The sequence below is a fragment of the Haliotis cracherodii genome, unplaced genomic scaffold, assembly GCF_022045235.1.
Source record: "Haliotis cracherodii isolate W230 unplaced genomic scaffold, xgHalCrac1.p SCAF_15, whole genome shotgun sequence".
In the NCBI taxonomy this organism is placed as follows: Eukaryota; Metazoa; Mollusca; class Gastropoda; order Lepetellida; family Haliotidae; genus Haliotis; species Haliotis cracherodii.
In genome coordinates, this window is record NW_027266270.1 from 2,149,203 (window position 1) to 2,168,258 (window position 19,056).

Genomic DNA, 19,056 nt, shown 5'->3' on the forward strand with positions numbered 1-19,056 from the left:
CTACAGCTAGCTACCTTATGCAAATGGAGTTCACAATAAACAGAGTTTGTTTTGCAAACCCGCCTTGTCTCATTGTGGTAAATATATTAATGCAGCTTCATGCCTCTAACTCCTTGTTCTCCCCTTCAATTTGCCACGCATCCAATGTTAATTCCTTACCTCAGTGACGTCACTATTATGCATATGTGCGTCATCACGACGTGGGGGAATTGTAATTATTGAAGTGCAGCTCGCTACCGGCAGGAACACTACACGTGACGTCATTACTAGTTGAGTGAGTGAGTGAGTGAGTGAGTGAGTGAGTGAGAATCGATCCACGCAATTGAGATCAATGACATGCATCAACCAAGTCAGCGAGTCAGACCACCCGATCCCGTTAGTCGCCCCTTACGACAAGCATAGTCGCCTCTTGCGGCAAGCATGTGTTGCTGAGTGAGTGAGGTATTGAGTGATTGAGTGAGTGATTGAGTGAGTGAATGAGTGAGTGAGTTTACGCAACGTTTGGTAAAAATCCTACATCACCTCAACTGTTTTTACAAATTGTTGGTATACCCAGCGTAGGCATTTTAACCACAACGCTACGTCATAACACATGTGCAGGTTGCTGGGAAAAAGGCTGATACTGCAATCTCCACGTCTGAACATGTGTTTCTTGATAAGACTTTTCCTCTGAAGTTGTCTCAAGAAGGAGATGGAAGCGTTACATGAAATACAAGTCGTGAGCCAACTGAGCGGATTAGTTGAAATGTGAAACGGATATTGATAGCAGCGTATGTAAATGTTGCTTAGTTACCAGCAGATGATGTGGACAAGTCAATGAATGATTTGATCTTATTAAGGACATAAATTGTAAACTCGCAATGGCACGAAAGTTTTTCGAGTCTCATTGACTGTCTATGAGTCACCTGACTCAATGACGTCATGGGGAATGCAAGTCTTCAGCAACTGAGAGTATTGCCGTATATCATCTGGACAGATCTCAAGTGGGTTCTCTTTCATTTCTAATCAAACGTTGAGGATATTCCCATTCACCCGTGTACCTGGAGGGAACTAGCAATCTCTTGGAGAACGAGTTTCCTCAGCGTCTCAAGGGAATCCAGTGTTCTACGGGATGTGGGTAGCCTGGTGGTTGAAACATTTGCTCGTCACGCGAAAGATCTGTTACACAATGTTGGAAATGACCTTGTGTTGGTAACGGCCAACGCCAGTAGACTAACTCCACAAATGTCTTAATAGCGGGTATCTATGAGGCTGTTAGTCATAACAAAAACTTGAAAAGTCTTATCACTCGGTACTGTCGGTAAGGCAGGATACACTGATCCTTCTCGCGACCTTCTGGTGTCAGGACTGGCTTTCAGCGATCCATTCATGTCATGTTCACCGCTATTTTGGCTCTTACACCTGTGAAACCTGTTTCGGCGGATAATCGAGACTGGTTATTCCCTGGTAACATATCTAATACTTCTGGCATCTGTAATCTTTATAACCTATTGTCTGAGATTTGCTTCATCAAATGTGGAGGTGTGGCTGTAGGGGCGGGGGGACATGCAAGACTACTGTCATGTTTGATACAGACAAAGCAACCAACACACCCACACAAACACACACCAACACACACCCACACACACCAACACACACACACACACACACACACACACACACACACACACACACACACACACACACACACACACACACACACACACACGCACACACACACAGACACACACGCACACACAGAACGCAGGTACGGACACTCACAGACACGCACGCACACACATAACGCAAGCACATGCACATACACACACGCACAGACACAACACACAGAGGAACATGCTCTTGTCACTGTTTTACCCAACACAGCATAACCTTTAGAAGATGCGGATCACTTGTACGTCAATCAGCGGGACTGCATTGAGAACACATCATTGTTAAAAAGTGCATTCTTGTCCTTCCTTGGGTGGGAAACAAAGGGTCACAAGATGACACAGGAGATAAGCTTCAAGATATGTTTGTTTGTTTGTTTGTTTTTTAACGTCGCACTCGCCAACATTCCAACTATATGACGGTTCGCTGCAAATAATCGAGTCTGGACCAGACGATCCACGATTCACTCAATTTGGATACGATGACATGCATCAACCAAGTCAACGAGTCTGACCACCCGATCCCGTTAGTCACCTGTTACGGCAAGCGTTGGTTGAGGAAGACTTATTCAACCCCGGATCTACAAGCTGAAATGTTTTCGTTTTATCTTCTATCATGCGATTTAACAAATTCGTATGTTGAAGGTCAACAGGGCTGGAAACAAACACATGTAATAAAAACACGGATAACGCGATGATTAAAATCACGCCGAGTTGCAACTGTGTCAACATGTAATCTTTAAAAGACAAATCGATCGTCACATGGTTCTGATACTTGGAAACATCAAGGGCTGAATTTGTGATATTTAATCCAAGGTTACAACAATATAAATATAATGGTGCAGGATATTATCAAACTAGAATGACATGGAAGGTTTGAAGTTAAATCTGTGCCTTCGTGTGATGTTGCCTACAGTCGCTTGTAATAACATATCGCCGCTACAATTAGACAGTGGAGGTTCCACCCCGTGTCATCTCAGCACGTCCATACAAACAAAACTCCAAGTACAGTCACACGTATTCATGACTGATGTGTCAGACTCCCGAGATCTGTTTTCTTTATGTGCCTTGCTCACCATGAAATTGTCAAATCAAATCAGTGTTTTTCTGATAGTGTTGTTATTCATAGCATGTAGTCATTTACTTTGCAATTTCACGGTATCATGGACACTGCCAGGAGTTCTGAGCTGAACTAGGTGATGATGACACCGGTCTGTCAGTAGCCCTGCCGTTCCCGATAACTAATGGAAACTCCCTACAGCGCATGCAACGCCAGCAACGCTACTATGGTCATCTCAGTTGCACCCTGTCACAGGACGGCGCTATACGATGCTGATATTGACGGCACATTCAACACAAATGGCAGATTTTCTTTCCGATAAGACGAGGCCAATCTTTAAAGCAAAGGAAGTATTGCCTCAACTGAAATTAAACTTTTTTTGGGTAAATGTCTGGAAACGTTTGGATAGGAAGCAGTGTGGATAGAAGGGAATCTTGTCAAATAAAGCCTCTTGAAGAATTGAAATTAGCATCATGTATTTGGTAGGGCAAGCCAGGCTAGGCACTCACTTTGTTGAAAGGCCCTGAAGTGACGCAACAGGTCTTGGTATCAGGTCATGCATCTGATCAAACACGTTCTCGTCATCACGTGACCAGAGTGTTTTCACTGCACGACACTGTAATGAACGTCTTTCTGAAGCACACTACCACACGTTGTAATTGTTTTTTTGTGCACTTGTCCTCAGCATTATCCGAACCCTGGGAAGGTGTAATTGAAGCTGATTAACGACGATGAGGGCTCAAACAATTGCTGAAGTTTTTGTTTTCAGGTAATGGTGGCATGCGTGGCCAGGAAGCCGCCTCTGTTACTGTCCTCATCTCCTCGCAGGAATTGAAGGATGCAGGAATTGCAGGATGCAGTACTTGAAGGAAGCGGGATGCAGGACTTGCAGGATGCAGTACTTGAAGGATGCAGGACGTGAAGGATGCAGTACTTGAAGGATGCAGGACGTGAAGGATGCAGTACTTGAAGGATGCTGGACTTGCAGGATGCAGTACTTGAAGGATGCAGGATTTGCAGGATGCAGGTCTTGAAGGATGCAGGACTTGCAAGATGCAGGACTTGCAGGATGCAGTACTTGAAGGATGCAGGACTTGCAGGATGCAGGACGTGAAGGATGCAGGTCTTGAAGGATGCAGGACTTGCAGAATGCAGGACTTGAAGGATGCAGGACTTAGAGGATGTAGGATGTGACAGGCACAGGACTGTAGGATGCAGGATGCAGGACTTGCAGGATGTAGGCCTTGAAGGATGCATGATTTAAAGGATAGAGTACTTGCAGGATGTAGGACTTGCAGAATGCAGGACTTGCAGGATGAAGGACTTGCAGGATGCAGTACTTGAAGGATGCAGGACTTGCAGGATGCAGGACTTGATGGACGCAAGACTTGGAAGATACGGGATGCAGAAATTGCAGAATGCAGTCATTGAAGGATGCAGGACTTGCATGATGTAGGACTTGATGGACACAGGACTTGAAAGATAGGGGGTGCACGACTTGCAGGATGCAGAACTTGAAGGATGCAGGATTGTTGTATGCAGGACTTGGAGGATGCAGAACTTGCAGAATGCAGGACTTGTAGGATGCAGTACTTGAAGGATGCAGGAATTGCAGGATGCAGGACTCGCAGGATGCAGGGTTTGAAGGATGCAGGACTGGCAGGATGTAGAGCTTGCAGGATTCAAGACTTGTAGAATGTAGGCCTTGCATTATGCAGGACTTGGAGGATGTTAGTCTTGAAGGATGCAGGACCTGTAGGAAGCAGGACCTGCAGGATTTAAGACTTGCAGGACTTAGGACTTGTAGAATGTAGGACTTGTAGAATGTAGGACTTGCAGGATGCAGGACTTGCAGGATGTAGGAGTTGAAGGATGCAGGACTTGTAGCATGTAGGTCTTGTAGGATTTAGGAGTTGAAGGATGCAGGACTTGCAAGATGTTGGCCTTGAAGGATGCAGGACTTGCAGGATGTAGGACTTGCAGGATGCAGGACTTGCAAGATGAAGGGCTTGAAAGATGCAGGAATGTTAGGATGCAGGACTTGCAAGGATGTAGGACTTGCAGGATGCAGGACTTGCAGGATGTAGGACTTGCAGGATGCAGGACTTGCAAGATGAAGGGCTTGAAAAATGCAGGAATGTTAGGATGCAGGACTTGCAGGATGTAGGACTTGCAGGATGCAGGACTTGCAGGATGTAGATATTGAAGGGTGCAGGACTTGTGGGACGTATGTCTTGTAGGACTTAGGACTCGAAGAATGTAAGACTGATAGTGTGCAGGACTTACAGGATTTCAGTAATCTGTATTGTGTTGTATGCACGTAGTCTATATCTTGTTTTGGACTGTAGTCTGATACTCATTTAAAACTGTTGTGCAAAAGAAAGGAAGTGACGACACAGAGGACGGAAGTACCGTCACAGAAATGATTGAACTTTGCAATATTTTCACGAACAACAGCATGTCCTGATTTCTGAGATTGAAAGACGTTGATATGTTCTCAGGACATTTATTTGTGAAATACCAATCATTAGACGTGGACACAACTGATCTCAGAGTGTCTTCTTACACAGAATTAGAATTAGTCATATTAAAGTCGGTGTTGTAGCTACCCAGTTGTATACATGTAAACCATAGTCACGGTTGTAGCTACCCAGTTGTATATATGTAAACCATAGTCACGGTTGTAGCTACCCAGTTGTATATATATATATATATATAAACCATAGTCACGGTTGTAGCTACCCAGTTGTATATATGTAAGCCATTGTCACGGTTGTAGCTACCCAGCTATACATATGTAAACCATAGTCACGGTTGTAGCTACGCAGTTGTAGATATGTAAGCCATTGTCACGGTTGTAGCTACCCAGCTGTACATATGTAAACCATAGTCACGGTTGTAGCTACCCAGTTGTATATATGTAAGCCATTGTCACAGTAGTAGCGACCCAGTTGTATATATGTAAGCCATTGTCACGGTTGTAGCTACGCAGTTGTAGATATGTAAGCCATTGTCACAGTAATAGCGACCCAGCTATACATATGTAAGCCATTGTCACGGTTGTAGCTACCCAGTTGTAGATATGTAAGCCATTGTCACAGTAGTAGCGACCCAGTTGTATATATGTAAACCATAGTCACGGTTGTAGCTACCCAGTTGTAGATATGCAAGCCATTGTCACAGTAGTAGCGACCCAGTTGTATATATGTAAACCATTGTCACGGTTGTAGCTACCCAGTTGTATATATGTAAACCATTGTCACGGTTGTAGCTACCCAGTTGTATATATGTAAGACATAGTCACGGTTGTAGCTACCAGTTAAAGCTAAAGTGACTATAGAAAATAGAAGATTGTACAGACAACGAAGTGAGAGTTGTGACACTACTTGGTGACATTTCGCATCTCATAGAGGAGTTGACATTAGACACATGAGCTCAATTCATAAGCATAGTCAGCAAAGAAAAATGTTATGGCAGCTGACGTCTATTCTCTATCTGCAGATATTATCTGTAATCACAAACGTTGTTATCGTGCATGTAAATACTGATTGAATAATTACCATTTTTGTATTCTCCAATACTGATGGAGACAATACAGACTATCTATTCGTTCATAGAAGTACGTAACAGTACCCGGTGCAGCCACACAGGTGCACATATGAACGGTACAGTTGTAGCTACACCTGATACCACAGTTCTCCAAAACTACAACGTGCTCCGCTCACGCTACATTACCAATAACTGTTAAGATTGTGTTTGTGTGCTCCGCTTACGCAACATTACCAATAACTGTTTAGGTTGTGTTTGTGTGTTCCGCTCATGCTACATTACCAATAACTGTTTAGGTTGTGTTTGTGTGTTCCGCTCATGCTACATTACCAAGAACTGTTAAGATTGTGTTTGTGTGTTCCGCTCATGCTACATTACCAATAACTGTTTAGGTTGTGTTTGTGTGTTCCGCTCATGCCACATTATCAATAACTGTTAAGATTGTGTTTGTGTGTTCCGCTTATGCTACATTACCAAGAACTGTTAAGATTGTGTTTGTGTGCTCCGCTCATGCTACATTACCAATAACTGTTAAGATTGTGTTTGTGTGCTCCGCTCATGCCACATTATCAATAACTGTTAAGATTGTGTTTTTGTGTTCCACTCATGCTACACTACGAATAACTGTTTAGATTGTGTTTGTGTGCTCCGCTTATGCTACATAACCAAGAACTGTTTAGTTTGTGTTTGTGTGCTCCGCTTATGCTACATTACCAAGAACTGTTTAGGTTGTGTTTGTGTGCTCCGCTTATGCTACATAACCAAGAACTGTTTAGTTTGTGTTTGTGTGCTCCGCTTATGCTACATTACCAAGAACTGTTTAGGTTGTGTTTGTGTGCTCCGCTTATGCTACACTACCAAGAACTGTTAAGATTGTGTTTGTGTGTTCCGCTCATGCTACACTACCAATAACTGTTAAGATTGTGTTTGTGTGCTCCGCTCATGCCACATTACCAAGAACTGTTTAGGTTGTGTTTGTGTACTCCGCTTATGCAACATTACCAATAACTGTTAAGGTTGTGTTTGTGTGTGCTCCACTCATGCTACATTTTCAATAACTGTTTATGTTGTGTTTGTGTGCTCCGCTAATGCTACGTTACCAATAACTGTTAAGATTGTGTTTGTGTGCTCCGCTTATGCAACATTACCAATAACTGTTAAGATTGTGTTTGTGTGTTCCGCTAATGCTACATTACCAATAACTGTAAAGATTGTGTTTGTGTGTTCCGCTAATGCAACATTACCATTAACTGTTAAGATTGTGTTTGTGTGCTCCGCTTATGCAACATTACAAGGAACTGTTAAGATTGTGTTTGTGTGTTTCGCTCATGCTACATTACAAGGAACTGTTAAGATTGTGTTTGTGTGCTCCGCTGATCCTACATTACCAATAACTGTTAAGATTGTGTTTGTGTGCTCCGCTTATGCTACATTACCAATAACTGTTTAGATTGTGTTTGTGTGCTCCGCTTATGCTACATTACCAATAACTGTTTAGATTGTGTTTGTGTGTTCCGCTTATGCTACAATACCAAAAACTGTTAAGATTGTGTTTGTGTGCTCCGCTTATGCAACATTACCAATAACTGTTAAGATTGTGTTTGTGTGTTCTGCTCATGCTACACTACCAATAACTGTTTAGATTGTGTTTGTGTGCTCCGCTTACGCAACATTACCAGGAACTGTTAAGATTGTGTTTGTGTGCTCCGCTTATGCTACATTACCGATAACTGTTAAGATTGTGTTTGTGTGCTCCGCTTATGCAACATTACCAATAACTGTTTAGATTGTGTTTGTGTGCTCCGCTTATGCAACATTACCAAGAACTGTTAAGATTGTGTTTGTGTGTTCCGCTCATGCTCCATTACCAAGAACTGTTAAGATTGTGTATGTGTGCTCCGCTTATGCTACACTACCAATAACTGTTAAGATTGTGTTTGTGTGCTCCGCTTATGCTACACTACCAATAACTGTTAAGATTGTGTTTGTGTGTTCTGCTCATGCTACATTACCAAAAACTGTTTCGGTTGTGTTTGTGTGTTCTGCTCATGCTTCACTACCAATAACTGTTTAGATTGTGTTTGTGTGTTCCGCTTATGCTACAATACCAAAAACTGTTAAGATTGTGTTTGTGTGCTCCGCTTATGCAACATTACCAATAACTGTTAAGATTGTGTTTGTGTGTTCCGCTCATGCTTCACTACCAATAACTGTTAAGATTGTGTTTGTGTGTTCTGCTCATGCTACACTACCAATAACTGTTAAGATTGTGTTTGTGTGCTCCGCTTACGCAACATTACCAGGAACTGTTAAGATTGTGTTTGTATGCTCCGCTTATGCTACATTACCAATAACTGTTAAGATTGTGTTTGTGTGCTCCGCTTATGCTACATTACCAATAACTGTTAAGATTGTGTTTGTGTGCTCCGCTTATGCTACATTACCAATAACTGTTAAGATTGTGTTTGTGTGTTCCGCTCATGCTACATTACCAATAACTGTTTAGATTGTGTTTGTGTGTTCTGCTCATGCTACATTACCAATAACTGTTAAGATTGTGTTTGTGAGTTCCGCTCATGCCACATTATCAATAACTGTTAAGATTGTGTTTGTGTGTTCCGCTCATGCTCCATTACCAATAACTGTTAAGATTGTGTTTGTGAGTTCCGCTCATGCCACATTATCAATAACTGTTTAGATTGTGTTTGTGTGTTCCGCTCATGCTACATTACCAAGAACTGTTAAGATTGTGTTTGTGTGTTCTGCTCATGCTACATTACCAAGAACTGTTTAGATTGTGTTTGTGTGTTCCGCTCATGCTCCATTACCAAGAACTGTTAAGATTGTGTTTGTGTGTTCTGCTCATGCTACATTACCAAGAACTGTTAAGATTGTGTTTGTGTGCTCCGCTCATGCCACATTACCAAGAACTGTTAAGATTGTGTTTGTGTGTTCTGCTCATGCTACATTACCAAGAACTGTTTAGGTTGTGTTTGTGTGCTCCGCTCATGCCACATTACCAAGAACTGTTAAGATTGTGTTTGTGTGTTCTGCTCATGCTACACTACCAATAACTGTTTAGATTGTGTTTGTGTGTTCCGCTCATGCTCCATTACCAAGAACTGTTAAGATTGTGTTTGTGTGTTCTGCTCATGCTACACTACCAATAACTGTTAAGGTTGTGTTTGTGTGTGCTCCACTCATGCTACACTACCAATAACTGTTAAGATTGTGTTTGTGTGCTCCGCTTATGCTACATTACCAAGAACTGTTAAGATTGTGTTTGTGTGCTCCGCTTATGCTACACTACCAATAACTGTTAAGATTGTGTTTGTGTGCTCCGCTTATGCAACATTACCAATAACTGTTAAGGTTGTGTTTGTGTGTGCTCCACTCATGCTACATTTCCAATAAATGTTTATGTTGTGTTTGTGTGTGTTCCGCTTATGCAACATTACCAAGAACTGTTTAGGTTGTGTTTGTGTGTTCTGCTTATGGTACATTACCAAGAAATGTTCAGGTTGTGTTTGTGTGTACCGCCCTGGCCACAATGCTACAATACCAAGAACTGTTTAGGTTGTGTTTGTGTATTTTGCTCACACTGCAATACCGAATACGCTTTACGTTCCGCGTGTATGCGCTGATAACCGAATTTCTTTCAGATCCGTTTGCTTTCTCAGCTGATGTCCATATAATATCTCCTGTCACGGTCACGTCCGTGTGCTCAGCCTTTCTTCTGATAAAGGGAACTATTTAGTTTTCGTTTTAGGGGTCCGCCGATGCTCAGCTAACAGAATTTGTTTCCGTATTCAGGTGATGCTCATATATCAGGATTTCCACGGCCATGTTTGCATGTTTGAGGCTGTTCCAATAACGGCAGCTACTGTTTAGTTGCCATGTAATGTGCTCTGCTAGCGTTCTCAATATTCGATTCCATTATGGTGACCAGCATTCTTCATTCCATGCAAGTATTATCGACGCTTCCGTCATACAGACCTTTGACTATTGACCTTTGTCCTTTATTCCAGGATTCTGCCGGAGGTGGACGCTGTGATCCTTGATAGCATCTTAGTTGTATAGTCTCAGTGAGGCTATCAATACCCATCCCCTTTACTGACACAGTGTAGTGTACCGTATCGATCCCAATACCTACACTGCTCCGTCACAAGAAGTAAATAAATCGGATATGAAGCTATACTAACAAAGTGTTCCCTACAAAGCTATTCCAGAGTTGTTAAAAAATCCACCCGTGCAGTGCATGCAGTTGCGGAATGTTAGTTCGACTGTCATTCCGACCGACGTGGAAGCATCTATTGGCTAGGCTGTCGGCAACGTTCGGAATCGATCGATTTTCTTCAGTATCGGAACTCCTGGACACCAGTCTGAAGCGATGAGATCGCCACCTAGCGGCGGGATGCCGTACTACTGAAATTGACGTCTGTTGCTTGTATCGTCTGCTTGGAACTTGTGTCGTCTGCGTTTTCACCAGTCGTGATATGGCGCGAATCTCTGTCGCTCAAAGCTGTTAAAGAAGATCCGGTGTTTGTTTGTGACTGTATTTGGATGGTTATAATCACAGAGGAGAATTCGTCCCGTGTTATGTTATTTTAGAGAATATATTGCCTTCTTCTCCTCGTCCGCCATGCGCCCACCACGCTTCAGGTTTCTGCTGGGGATTGTTCTGGTGTTCCTGTGCGAATGTGCAGTGCTTGCTGTAGATCTGGACGGTAAGTCTTACATACCATTATTACCCCTCACAACAGCACTTGGCGGGAGCTGATCGTAACAAGCTTCCTTCACCGAGATGAATATTGATTTATAATCAAGAATTAATACCGTTCTTCTTGGGGAAACATGTCCTGTAATCATGGGCCGCAATCTAAGGCACCCTGTCGTTATGTCGGGATCATCTTCCCTCGTCAACATCCCCAATGTATATTTAGCATCATATTCGACACTATTATGTAGAATAAGTCTGGAATATGTTTGCCCAGTTTATTCAATGTTCAGCCAAGGTAGTCACGATGTCTGTTACCAACAGGGACAGAATCGTCTTTGATAAACCATATATACTGATTTAGCAATGGCGGTCGCATGCTGACCAATTTAGCCGTGAAATTAATTCTGCTGGTGAAAGTGGTGGTGATTGATAATTCTTTATGTACACTGTTCGATACTTTACAAAAATACGGCATACGTGGTTACACTTGATTAAAAATAGTAATGTTTCTGTTAGTGACAGGTGTCACCTTTTATTAACACATGTGTGACTCTTTGACTTCACGCTCTGACAGATCATGCATATATACAATGGTAGAAGTATATATAGATGTATATCACATTTCACGGCTAGAACAATGCCGACACGCTCACCGCTTGATTGTAACGTGGAGCTGGTTTCCGACTGAATGTTGGGTTGCGTTTTCAACCGTACTGTTGCCGACAGGGTAGTGTACCGGATGGAGTGGATTGGAGGTTTTGTTGATAGATAAAAAAACATTTGTGGCAATAAAAACATGTTTTGCCGGGCTATAAATGAAATCTGAAATAACTTCCTTCCTTTCCGTCTTGTGTTTCCAATATATTGTGTACTCTTTATACGTTTTCGTCATGAGTAAGAACTGTCTGAGTGTGTGGCATGTTTGAGCATTGTCTGAGTGTGTGGCATGTTTGAGCGTTGTCTGAGTGTATGGCATATTTGAGCGTTGTCTGAGTGTATGGCATGTTTGAGCGTTGTCTGAGTGTGTGGCATGTTTGAGCGTTGTCTGAGTGTGTGGCATGTTTGAGCGTTGTCTGAGAGTGTGGCATATTTGAGCGTTGTCTGAGTGTGTGGCATGTTTGAGCGTTGTTTGAGTGTGTGGCATGTTTGAGCGTTGTCTGAGTGTGTGGCATGTTTGAGCGTTGTCTGAGTGTGTGGCATATTTGAGCGTTGTCTGAGTGTGTGGCATGTTTGAGCGTTGTTTGAGTGTGTGGCATGTTTGAGCGTTGTTTGAGTGTGTGGCATGTTTGAACGTTGTCTGAGTGTTCGTCATGTTTGAGCGTTGTTTGAGTGTGTGGCATGTTTGAGCGTTGTCTGAGTGTGTGGCATGTTTGAACGTTGTCTGAGTGTGCGTCATGTTTGAGCGTTGTTTGAGTGTGTGACGTGAAACCATTGTCTGTGCCTGTGACGTGTATGATGACTAAGTCATGTTCGCCCTGGGCAGAACACTGCCATTTCTTTTCGATTAAAGTGTTCTCATATACTCTCGTCACTTGTGTTTATTGACACATGCGAACACCGCGGTGTTTTTGCCTACAAGTAAACACGACGACACTTTTGTGCACATAGAATACCGTGGCATTTCTTTACACATGCGAACATCACAGTTTTTTGTGCACATGCGAACACCTTACTGTTTTTGTACACTTGCGAACACCTCAGAGTTTGTGGATACTTGCGAACACCTCAGAATTTGTGTACACTTGCGAACACCTCAGAGATTTTGTACACTTGCGAACACCTCAGAGTTTTTGTACACTTGCGAACACCTCAGAGTTTTTGTACACTTGCGAACACCTCAGAGTTTGTGGATACTTGCGAACACCTCAGAATTTGTGTACACTTGCGAACACCTCAGAGATTTTGTACACTTGCGAACACCTCAGAGTTTTTGTACACTTGCGAACACCTCAGAGTTTTTGTACACTTGCGAACACCTCAGAGTTTTTGTATACATGCGAACACCAGGCATTTCACCCTGCCGGGTAAACATCAACTCAGCGGTATCTCTGTGCCTTGTGAAAACATGGCAGGTAGATTGTACATTGATTTACCATTTTAACGTTTGTCAGGTAGACACGTGGCTTCGTTTCGTTTCGTTTCCAATTTGGGGATTTGTGAGTTCGTTGTGACATTGTACATCATGTGACACTGAGCTGCAAATCTCCTCCTTTTCCTCTTTCTCACCTGTTCAGCGTTCGCCTGTGTGGGTAGTCGAGACCTCTCTTTATAGGTATAGGTGGAGGTAGTCGAGACCTCTCTTTATAGGTATAGTTGTGGGTAGTCGAGGTCTTTATGGAAATTGTTGTGGATAGCCAAGATATCTATGGATATAGGTGAGATAGTCGAGATCTCTACTTATATAGGTGTGGATAGTCGAGATATGTATAGATATTGGTGTGGATATTCGAGATCTCTATGGATATAGGTGAGATAGTCGAGATCTCTATGGATATAGGTGAGATAGTCGGGTATTTCAGTATTATTGGTACGGGTGTGCGAGACCTCAATTGACATACAGTGTATGACTGCCTGATGTTTGCGACTGGCATGAAGCGTGTCCGCCCAACACGTGCGTTTAATGTGTAAGAATAATATGCGCATATGATGCATGTGATGTATAAAACTAATATGCGTTTATTCTAATATGTGCGTTTAATGTATGGGAACAGTATTCGTCTGTTCCAATAAGTGAGCGTGTGATGTACAAGAACAGAAACCCGAGACTGGGAGTAGCTAGGTCGCCAGTGGAGGACATTTTAATTATTGCGCCGACAAGCGATTTCGTTTCTTGATGCCCCTTTGTATGAGATTAGTGGCGCTTGTCTCGATCCATCTGCTAGTGCATTGCAAGCCCCAGTTAAGTCACGTTTGATTGTAGCAGTCCTTGCCTCTCACAGTCAGGTGTTTGCTGACAACGCCATCCGGCCCAGCTCACCGTGGATGGAGCTGCTTGGGCTGATGGTCATTAGGGGGGACAATAATCACACTCGCCCTATCTCCACCTAGGGCTTCCGTAGAGACAGAAGGAAGGGGTGCTTGGGATACATAGAGACAGAAGGAAGAGGTATAGAGACAGAAGGAAGGGGTGCTTGGGGGATATAGAGACAGAAGGAAGGCGTGCTAGGGGTACATAGAGACAGAAGGAAGAGGTGCTTGGGATATATAGAGACAGAAGGAAGAGGTATAGAGACAGAAGGAAGGCGTGCTAGGGGTACATAGAGACAGAAGGAAGAGGTATAGAGACAGAAGGAAGGCGTGCTAGGGGTACATAGAGACAGAAGGAAGAGGTATAGAGACAGAAGGAAGGCGTGCTAGGGGTACATAGAGACAGAAGGAAGAGGTGCTTGGGATATATAGAGACAGAAGGAAGAGGTATAGAGACAGAAGGAAGGCGTGCTAGGGGTACATAGAGACAGAAGGAAGAGGTATAGAGACAGAAGGAAGAGGTATAGAGACAGAAGGAAGGGGTGCTTGGGAGATATAGAGACAGAAGGAAGGGGTGCTTGGGAGATATAGAGACAGAAGGAAGGCGTGCTAGGGGTACATAGAGACAGAAGGAAGGGGTGCTTGGGGGATATAGAGAGACAGAAGGAAGGGGTGCTTGGAAGATATAGAGACAGAAGGAAGGGGTGCTAGGGTTATGTAGAAGCAGAAGGAAGAGGTGCTAGGGATATAGAGAGGCAGAAGGAAGAGGTGCTAGGGATATAGAGAGGCAGAAGGAAGAGGTGCTAGGTGTATATAGAGAAACAGGGAGGGTGCTAGGTGTATATAGAGAAACAGGGAGGGGAGAAACAGCTATCTCTACAGTCACACTTCTGCCTGTAGTCATGTCTGTCTTCAGAGACTGACTCGGATTTCCTGCAATGGTGTCCTGTTCGAAACGCTAGTGTTTGCATGAATTCATAAACATGTTTCCCGTGCCGTCTGTTCCATGTTGATTCCTGCCTTGTCCGCGCACGAAGATGATGGCGATGACGTCACGACTATCTGAGTCACCTGCAGGTGAATCATACCTATCATTTAAATGTCGAGTTGCCACGACCTTCCGTGGACCACGCAGTCAAGCACAACCCCTACCCACAGTATTGTTACTGCAACGACCAGACACTTGGACGAGTTGGTCTGTAAACTGGCTCTCATGGACAGTGTTTAACCTGTTGCCATGAGTCTCATCCCTCATATACAGCAAAGTAGAAGCGGCATTTGACATTCTGTATCTTGCAATCGGATACTTTGAGGGGGTGTTGACTATATTCTTTATCTGATAATGGGTTCATATCTGACAATGAGGGGTTCACATCCGGAAAATGGGTGTTGATAGGATCAATGTTCATCAATTGTCCCTCGGGTTTGGTAAGGTAATACATGATACATACATGATACATATGGAAAAAGATATAAACCAGATTTTATTCAACGTTTAACTCTCCGTGGTTAGTTTGACCAAGTCCTCAGCGTCCGTACGTCTGGAGCAATACGACTGGTTAGTGAAAAGTTATCTTCGTCCAAGTATGATAACTCATTTAACGCTGAAGTTTCACTTTCAACATGAACGATGCCGGTAATGCCCGGAAATCATGCTCCTGATGTCATCGTGGTGGCATCCTACAACGTTGACCACGACTGACTGTGTCCGGGCTGGTGATGGAGAACACGATCAACATCTGACACAACCTGGACTGTCCGGACACTGGTGTCTCTCAGTCACTTCTACTCCAATACCAATACAAGTCATGAACGTCAGCACTATGGTCGCAGGAGTGGAATGGAAATGCGAGTGCAATGGAAATCACAAGAAACATATGTATTCTATAATGGCGCTCTACATTTCCACTGATGCCTCTGCATCTCGACATGACGTCCAGGAAACAGGATACAGGCTGTCTCCCACGTCGTCACACGATAGCTGCCGTGGCGGTGGAGTGGGGGACGTGGCGGCACCGGACTGCAGGGGGAAATCAAACTTCATTGTCGATACTCTTGACTGTACAGTCAGGTGTGTTGCTGTACAAGTCAGGTGTGTTGTTGTACAGTCAGGTGTGTTGCTGTACAAGTCAGGTGTGTTGTTGTACAGTCAGGTGTGTTGCTGTACAAGTCAGGTGTGTTGTTGTACAGTCAGGTGTGTTGCTGTACAAGGCAGGTATGTTGCTGTACAAGTCAGGTGTGTTGCTGTACTGCCAGGTGTGTTGCTGTACTGCCAGGTGTGTTGCTGTACAGTCAGGTGTCTTGCTGTACAAGTCAGGTGTGTTGCTGTACAAGGCAGGTGTGTTGCTGTACAGTCAGGTGTGTTGTTGTACGGTCAGGTGTGTTGTTGTACAGTCAGATGTGTTGCTGTACAAGTCAGGTGTGTTGTTGTACAGTCAGGTGTGTTGCTGTACAAGTCAGGTGTGTTGTTGTACAGTCAGGTGTGTTGCTGTACAAGTCAGGTGTGTTGTTGTACAGTCAGGTGTGTTGCTGTACAAGGCAGGTATGTTGCTGTACAAGTCAGGTGTGTTGCTGTACTGCCAGGTGTGTTGCTGTACTGCCAGGTGTGTTGCTGTACAGTCAGGTGTCTTGCTGTACAAGTCAGGTGTGTTGCTGTACAAGGCAGGTGTGTTGCTGTACAGTCAGGTGTGTTGTTGTACGGTCAGGTGTGTTGTTGTACAGTCAGGTGTGTTGCTGTACAGTCAGGTGTGTTGTTGTACAAGTCAGGTGTGTTGCTGTACAGTCAGGTGTGTTGCTGTACAGTCAGGTGTGTTGCTGTACAGTCAGGTGTGTTGTTGTACAATCAGGTGTGTTGCTGTACAGTCAGGTGTGTTGTACAGTCAGGTGTGTTGCTGTACAGTCAGGTGTGTTGCTGTACAGTCAGGTGTATTGCTGTACAGTCAGGTGTGTTGTTGTACAGTCAGGTGTGTTGCTGTACAGTCAGGTGTGTTGCTGTACAGTCAGGTGTGTTGCTGTACAGTCAGGTGTGTTGTACAGTCAGGTGTGTTGCTGTACAGTCAGGTGTGTTGTTGTACAGTCAGGTGTGTTGTTGTACAGTCAGGTGTGTTGCTGTACAGTCAGGTGTGTTGTTGTACAGTCAGGTGTGTTGCTGTACAGTCAGGTGTGTTGCTGTACAGTCAGGTGTGTTGCTGTACAGTCAGGTGTGTTGCTGTACAAGTCAGATGAGATATTATGTTTAATAGTGTCCGTGGTGGCACCATGTGATCTGTGATTAATTAAAGTGTCGGTGTTGTACCAAGTAACCTGTGACTCACTGATGTGTCATTGGAGGCATCACATGGTCCGTGACTTCCTGCTGTGTCATTGGAGGCATCACATGGTCCGTGACTTCCTGCTGTGTCATTGGAGGCATCACATTGTCCGTGACTTCCTGCTGTGTCATTGGAGGCATCACATGGTCCATGACTTCCTGCTGTGTTATTGGAGGCATCACATGGTCCGTGACTTCCTGCTGTGTCATTGGAGGCATCACATGGTCCGTGACTTCCTGCTGTGTCATTGGAGGCATCACATGGTCCGTGACTTCCTGCTGTGTTATTGGAGGCATCACATGGTCCGTGACTTCCTGCTGTGTCATTGGAGGCATGACATGGTCCATGACTCACTGCTGTGTTATTGGAGGCATCACATGGTCCGTGACTTCCTGCTGTGTCATTGGAGGCATCACATGGTCCGTGACTTCCTGCTGTGTTATTGGAGGCATCACATGGTCCGTGACTTCCTGCTGTGTCATTGGGGGCATCACATGGTCCGTGACTTCCTGCTGTGTCATTGGAGGCATGACATGGTCCATGACTCACTGCTGTGTTATTGGAGGCATCACATGGTCCGTGACTTCCTGCTGTGTCATTGGAGGCATCACATGGTCCGTGACTTCCTGCTGTGTTATTGGAGGCATCACATTGTCCGTGACTTCCTGCTGTGTCATTGGGGGCATCACATGGTCCGTGACTTCCTGCTGTGTCATTGGAGGCATGACATGGTCCATGACTCACTGCTGTGTCATTGGAGGCATCACATGGTCCGTGACTTCCTGCTGTGTTATTGGAGGCATCACATTGTCCGTGACTTCCTGCTGTGTCATTGGAGGCATCACATGGTCCATGACTTCCTGCTGTGTTATTGGAGGCATGACATGGTCCATGACTCACTGCTGTGTTATTGGAGGCATCACATGGTCCGTGACTTCCTGCTGTGTCATTGGAGGCATCACATGGTCCGTGACTTCCTGCTGTGTTATTGGAGGCATCACATTGTCCGTGACTTCCTGCTGTGTCATTGGAGGCATCACATGGTCCATGACTTCCTGCTGTGTTATTGGAGGCATCACATTGTCCGTGACTTCCTGCTGTGTCATTGGAGGCATCACATGGTCCGTGACTCACTGCTGTGTTATTGGAAGCATCACATGGTCCGTGACTTCCTGCTCTCATTGAGCTCATGATGGACTATGGCACAATATCGTGATGTATGCATACCGACAGCATGGGGAACATTTGTCGTTGAACATGTAGATAACATGGGTTTACTGTGGGTGGTAACATCTCTCGTTATGGTGATTATACCGATAGCATGGGGAACATTTGTCTTGAACATGTAGATAACATGGGTTTACTGTGGATGTTAACATCTGTCGTTATGGTGAGCATACCGACTGCATGGGGAACATTTGTCTTGAACATGTAGATAACATGGGTTTACTGTGGATGGTAACATCTATCATGGTGAACATACTGACAGCATGGGTTTACTGTGGGTGGTTACATCTGTCGTTATGGTGAACATACTGACGGCGTGGGTTTACTGTGGATGTTAACATCTGTCGTTATGGTGGACATACTGACAGCATGGGTTTACTGTGGATGGTAACATCTGTCGTTATGGTGAACATACTGACAGCATGGGTACACTGCGGATGGTAACATATGTCGTTATGGTGAACATACTGACAGCATGGGTTTACTGTGGATGGTAACATCTGTCGTTATGGTGGACATACTGACAGCATGGGTTTACTGTGGATGGTAACATCTGTCGTTATGGTGAACATACTG

General features: G+C 44.2%; 1 protein-coding gene across 2 annotated transcripts in view; it reads left to right on the forward strand.

The window, feature by feature from the left end:
• The first annotated feature begins 10,621 nt into the window (after window positions 1–10,621).
• The window catches only part of LOC139462171 (uncharacterized), an 84,246-nt gene continuing 75,811 nt past the window's right edge, over window positions 10,622–19,056 (forward strand). Inside the window, exon 1 of one of the 2 annotated variants that reach the window (XM_071243710.1) lies at window positions 10,622–10,982. In XM_071243710.1, the coding sequence (XP_071099811.1) occupies window positions 10,898–10,982 (85 nt within the window). In that variant the 5' untranslated portion in view covers window positions 10,622–10,897. The remainder of the gene's footprint in view (window positions 10,983–19,056) is intronic. The other variant, XM_071243708.1, reaches the window with a different exon arrangement.